This window comes from Choloepus didactylus, chromosome 25 (assembly GCF_015220235.1).
Source record: "Choloepus didactylus isolate mChoDid1 chromosome 25, mChoDid1.pri, whole genome shotgun sequence".
NCBI classification, from domain to species: domain Eukaryota; kingdom Metazoa; phylum Chordata; class Mammalia; order Pilosa; family Megalonychidae; genus Choloepus; species Choloepus didactylus.
Window position 1 is genome coordinate 6837199 of NC_051331.1, and position 5196 is coordinate 6842394.

A 5196-nucleotide genomic window follows, 5' to 3' on the forward strand; every position below is an offset into this window, starting at 1 on the left:
TTAAGATAGACATTTATTTTTCCCTTATGTGAAAACCCAAATGGCAGAAATCCAATATGGCAGATCCCTGGTCTCAGAGTCACAGGCTCCTTCCAGTGACTTCCCCAGTTATTCAGCGAGTGTGAACCATCCAATCCAATCCACGCCTTCATTCCAGCCAGAAGGAGGCAGAAAAGAGAGAACGGGAGGACACACCCCTTCCTTTTAAGGGCAGTACCTGGGATCGGCCCATTCTTTCCTTTACATCTCATTGTCCAGGGCTTGGTCACATGACCCCACCTTGGGGCAAGGGAGATGAGAAATGTGATTTTAACTTTGAGTGGCAGCTAAAAATCAGGGGTTCTAGTCCCACAGAAGGTGATTGGATTTGGGGTGGGATGTCAGTGGACGATCTCATTCTCAGAGCAAAGAGGGCCAGCTGACGGTGACTAAATACAAATGACATCTTTTGAGCTCCTGGATCCAACTGTGCCTGAAGCCAGACCCATTAGACTTTTCAATGATATGAAATATGAAATTTCCTTTTTTTTGCACAAGCCAGTTGGAATTGGGTTCTTGATCCAATTTGAAACAGAAAGAACCTTGATTAACAGAGTGAGCTGTAAAGCCCTTAGTTGATGTCCAGCACATAGTAGGAGCTCATAAGTGAGCGGATTACTTTTATTGCTGCTCTGTTGAAGTGGTCCCAGAGCTAACTTCCTCTCTGCCTTCTCTACCTGTTTCTTCTTCTCACCCCAGGACTGACAGGCAGCTAAGTCCCATCCTTTCTGTGTCACGGCCCTTCCTGATTCATGGTTGATGATGCTGTATGTCTCCACTCTGATCGAATTTCATTTCTTCACTCTCCCCTACCTACCACCAAGGAGACATAGATGACATGTTGGGGGAGGGTGTCCTGACCCCTCTGTGTGTGACTGGGCCCTCCCTGGCCTCACTCAGCCCTCTCTTACGGCTCTGACATTTTCTTTGCTTTTGTTTTGTTTTTCTATCTTGACGAAGAGTCAACGCGGTAAACAGGTACAAAGAAAAAAACCAGACCGATTCCTGTTTTGTAACTTTGTTCACTGTTTTCTGTCCATTCTGTGTCTCCAACAGTTACAAGTGTTCTCTGGGGAGGGGTCGGACACCCCCCAATGCCCTGTCCCCTTCTATGTTTATGGGGTGTAGCTCTCCACCAGCCACCGCACAGGCTGATGTCTTAGGCACAACGACCCAGTGTCAAGATCAGAAGACGGGGTCTGATGGGCTAAAGTTGGGGGATCATGGGGTATAAAGCACAATGACATCTACTGGGGGCTGGGGGCTTTTGGGGAGAGGGGCCCCCACACCCCCTGGTGATACAGGCCCTCGGGGCTTATGTCCTTGAGGGAGAAGAGCATCTCAGTTTGTGGAGATGGGGGGCGGGCGCCGAGCCCACCCCTTGCGCCGCAGCACAAAGTCTCCGGGGGCCGCCGGACTCATCGCGTAGAAGACGTTGGCATTGTCTGGGATCAGCAGCTCTGGTCAGGGGTGGGGACAATGGTGACATGTCCCCGCACAGAACCCAGCTAGCTCCGAGCCAACCCCTCACTTCCTCACAGTGAACTGGACACCGTCCCACTCCAAACCCACACAACCCCCTTCCATTTCTGCTGGAGCCGGGACTACCTGCACCCCCAGCTCGGGTAAACCCGGGCCACGCACCCCCAGCCACTTCCTGCCCAGCCCCGTCCCTCCCCGGCCAGTGGCCCAGCCAACCTCATATTCTTTCACCTTGAACCTGTACTACACAACCCTGTGGCCCCCAACCACGTCCTTCTGCGGCACTACGGTCAACATCTTGCCTCTCTCTCTCAAAGACTGGACAATCTCCAACTGCCTCCATACCCAAGACCTCAAATTCCCCTACCCTGAGTTTTAATATCATTTGACCCCCTCCCATCCCAAGTCCAGGCAGCTTTTGGGTCCCCACACTGAACCTGGACAAATTCCTTTCCTCTCCCTCCCAAGCGGAGACCCCCTTCAGTCTCCCGGCCCACCGGGTTGGGCCTGAACAACCTTGTGATCCTGCAAATTTAAGCCCAGACAACCTTCCACCCTCCTTTTCCTGCTCTGACCCCGGACAAGCTCATTTCCCCATAAATCCTCAGAAGACAACCTTTGGGGGGGCCCCCCCCATCCTTCCCACCGAGCTTGGGCGACCTCATGGCGCCACCTAATTTAGGCACAGACAGTTGACTCCTTTTACCCCTGGCCTAACTGACCCACCTCCAGGCCCTGTGAACCCTGACACCCTCGTCTGTCCCCTGGGCCCTGCTCGGTCCTGCCACCCCCCAGCCCGGGCTCCCAGCCGGCACTGCTCACCCCTGTCCCCAGGGAGGACCTGAAAGAGCTGGTAGTCGCGGGCCCAGCGCTGCCCCACGCTGTGCTTCTGCAAGGCCCGCTGCACCACGCTGGGGGCCTTGTCCTGGCTCGTGAGCTGGGGAGGGAGGGCAGGAGGTGAGGGAGAGCTCCAGGGGGAGGGCAGGGCTCCCCCCACCACACCCCTGGCAGACCCCCGGCCCAGCCCCTCACCAAGATGCTCCGATACAGGTTTCCGTGGTCATTGTCGATGCTGACGCGGATGACGCGGGCGTCCGAGCCCGGCTGCCCCGGGAGCGGGTTGCGAGGGTCACTCAGGGGCACGTCTGGGGGCCGGGGTCCCGGGAGGTCCAGGCTTGGGGGCAGCTGTGGGCAGCGAGGGGAGTTGGGGGCTGCAAACTTTGCCCGGCGGCCGGTGCCAGGGGCTCGGGAGAGAACGTGTCCTCCAGGCCTGGGTGTGCAATCCCGGGTACACACGGGCCAGCGCCCCCACATACCCACAGCCTGGGGCCTCACAATTCGAGCACCCACATATCTGCACATCCAAACCTTACAGACCTCAGCTGCCTGCTAGGCAGACAGACGGCCAAAGGACCAAAAGACCAACCCCAGTTCACACCCAAGAAATCCCGTGCACGTGCTCGCACGCTCGTGGTGGCTGTACACGCACAGAACTGTGCCAGCAAACCATCCTGTGGGTGTCCGTGCCCACACAGTTCCTTGGGAGAGCGCTGGGGTGAGTGGACACATTTTTACAGATCTGTGCACAAGCCCTGCACCCCGGGAGGCCGATCCCACCCCACAGGGTCCTCTGTGTTCACACCTGGCCCCTCAGTCCCGCACACGTGCACGCTCACACACACACGCAGTCTGGGTACCTTGGTGCTGGGGCTTTGGGGCCCTGGGGAGGCTGGAGGGCTGCCTGGAGGAGGGTCCGCGTTTCCAGGGCTGGATGGAGGGGACCCTGGGGACAGACTGGGGGAGACACAGAGGCCCAGGTGGGGCAGCCGCCCCGGTTCCCGACCCTGCTATCCCTGCTCCTTCCCATCTTGCAGGATGCTCACCTGGAAGTGGGGGATGAGGGGTCCCCAAGGCTCCCGCCGGGGGACGAGCCCTTCTCTCGCGACAGCTTCCTGAGGAGAGGGGCAGAGGATGAGGCTGGGGCCGGCCCCTGGAGCAGCCCACCCCTGCCCCGACACCCCTGCCCACATCTCCGCACCCCGAGACTCACGCGCTGAGCCGCTTGGTGAGGCTGATGCGTCGCTGGACACGTGGGGAGCTGGGGCAGGAGGCGGCCGGTGGCTCGATGACACGGGAGACGCGGTAGCTGAGGGGTCGAGGGGCGCACAGGGGCGAGATGAGAGTTTCCGCAGCAGTTGGGACTGGGGTTTTGGGCATGGGGTGGGGAGTGTGGCGGCAGCTAAGGATGGGTCAGGGGATGAAACTGGGGGCGATTACATCACCAGGGTCTTATAAGAGTCAGGCATGAGTTGTTCAGCAGGTCAGAGGGGAAGTCAAAGGACAGGACTGAGTGTCAAATTAGGGCCAGAAAATCACGGGGTTCAGCGCTTAGGACCATGGATTCCACAGAATGAAACGAAACCGATGGGATCGTTCAGTTGGATGGTCAAATAAACAGCAAAGTCTTCAAAGCCCGTTTTGAAACTGGGAGTCAATGATTGTGGGTCCCAAATTGGGGCGGAGGTCATTGTTAGGGTACAGTCAAGAAGTGGGGGGAGAGAAGAGACGGGATGGTTGAGTGGAAGGACCAGGTGAACGCGAATGGTTGAAGGTAGAAAGTCAGAAGGGGTCAAATTTCGGGGTCAGAGGTAGATCGGGGCCCTGGGATTGGGCTGGTGATGATGAAACGGCGTGGATTTGGGGGGCAAGGGGGTCGGAGCTCAGGAGGAGGAGTGTGTGTCCAGGGCCAGTCGGGGGGTCACCTCTGCTCCTCGCTGAGCCGGCGCTGGGCGTGCAGGGCGGCGAGGATGGGGGTCCGTGGTCTCAGGCAGTAGCTCCGACAACGCCGCTGCAGCTGCTGGATGTGGGCCAGGATCTCCCACTCCTGAGGGGGTGGCCGCTGAGACCCCCGCCCTGCCTTGTGCCACCCCCCCGCCCAGCCCCCCTCACGCCCACCCCAGCCTCCACTTACCTTCCTCCGCTTCTCAAAATTGATGAGGTCCCCCTGGGGGCAAAGGAGGTCTGAACTGGAGCCTCCGTGGTCAAGGATCGAGGGGTCAGGGTCAAGGGCTGGGAGGTCAGGAGGCTGGGGTCAGGGGTCAAGGGTCAGGGTCAGACCTCCAGCACGTCCGGCAGGGCCGTGTCCAGCATCACCAGGTCCGTGAGGAAGGTGCCGAGGTAGGGGACAGGGCCAGGGGGCGGCTTCTGCAGCCCCCAGAGCTCCGGTCACTCTCGGCCACCACTGATCCCCGCTGCCCCCCGCCCCCTCCCCGAGGGTCCCGCCGGCCCCCCATCCCAATCCCCAAAGGCACCACTCACTGAGGACAGGCCTCCTGGGGATGTGTCCTCCGTTTGGGGTCCCTCGGTGGCCTCCTCCTGGGGGGTGGGGGGGGAGAATGGAGAGGGCCCGGGGTCTCCTTCAATCCCTCCCTCAGGGAAGAAGCCTCGAGAGCCCCCATACACACAAGACCACTGGGGAGGGGGTGGGGGGCTGCCGGGGAGGAGGGAGGGAGGGAGCAGGTGAGTGGCAGGGGCAGGCCGCAGGGGGTGGTGGGAAGCGGGGCTCCTGGATGCCAACCCGGGGCAGGATGCAGGGGATGATGGGAAGCGGGGCTCCTGGATGCCAACCCGGGGCAGGATGCAGGGGATGATGGGAAGCGGGGCTCCTGGATGCCA

At 59.9% G+C, this 5196-nt stretch overlaps 1 protein-coding gene across 6 annotated transcripts in view; it reads right to left on the minus strand.

The window, feature by feature from the left end:
• RGL3 (ral guanine nucleotide dissociation stimulator like 3) overlaps positions 1–5196 on the minus strand; it is a 21110-nt gene continuing 15914 nt past the window's right edge. For 4 of the 6 annotated variants that reach the window (XM_037818594.1, XM_037818597.1, XM_037818596.1 and 1 more), the window contains 10 exons: positions 4840–4896; positions 4639–4725; positions 4493–4525; positions 4284–4405; positions 3572–3667; positions 3405–3473; positions 3219–3315; positions 2554–2706; positions 2344–2458; positions 1–1499 (listed from right to left, as the gene is read on the minus strand). In XM_037818594.1, the coding sequence (XP_037674522.1) occupies positions 1381–1499; positions 2344–2458; positions 2554–2706; positions 3219–3315; positions 3405–3473; positions 3572–3667; positions 4284–4405; positions 4493–4525; positions 4639–4725; positions 4840–4896 (948 nt within the window). In that variant the 3' untranslated portion in view covers positions 1–1380. The remainder of the gene's footprint in view (positions 1500–2343; positions 2459–2553; positions 2707–3218; positions 3316–3404; positions 3474–3571; positions 3668–4283; positions 4406–4492; positions 4526–4638; positions 4726–4839; positions 4897–5196) is intronic. The other 2 variants (XM_037818595.1, XM_037818593.1) reach the window with 2 other exon arrangements.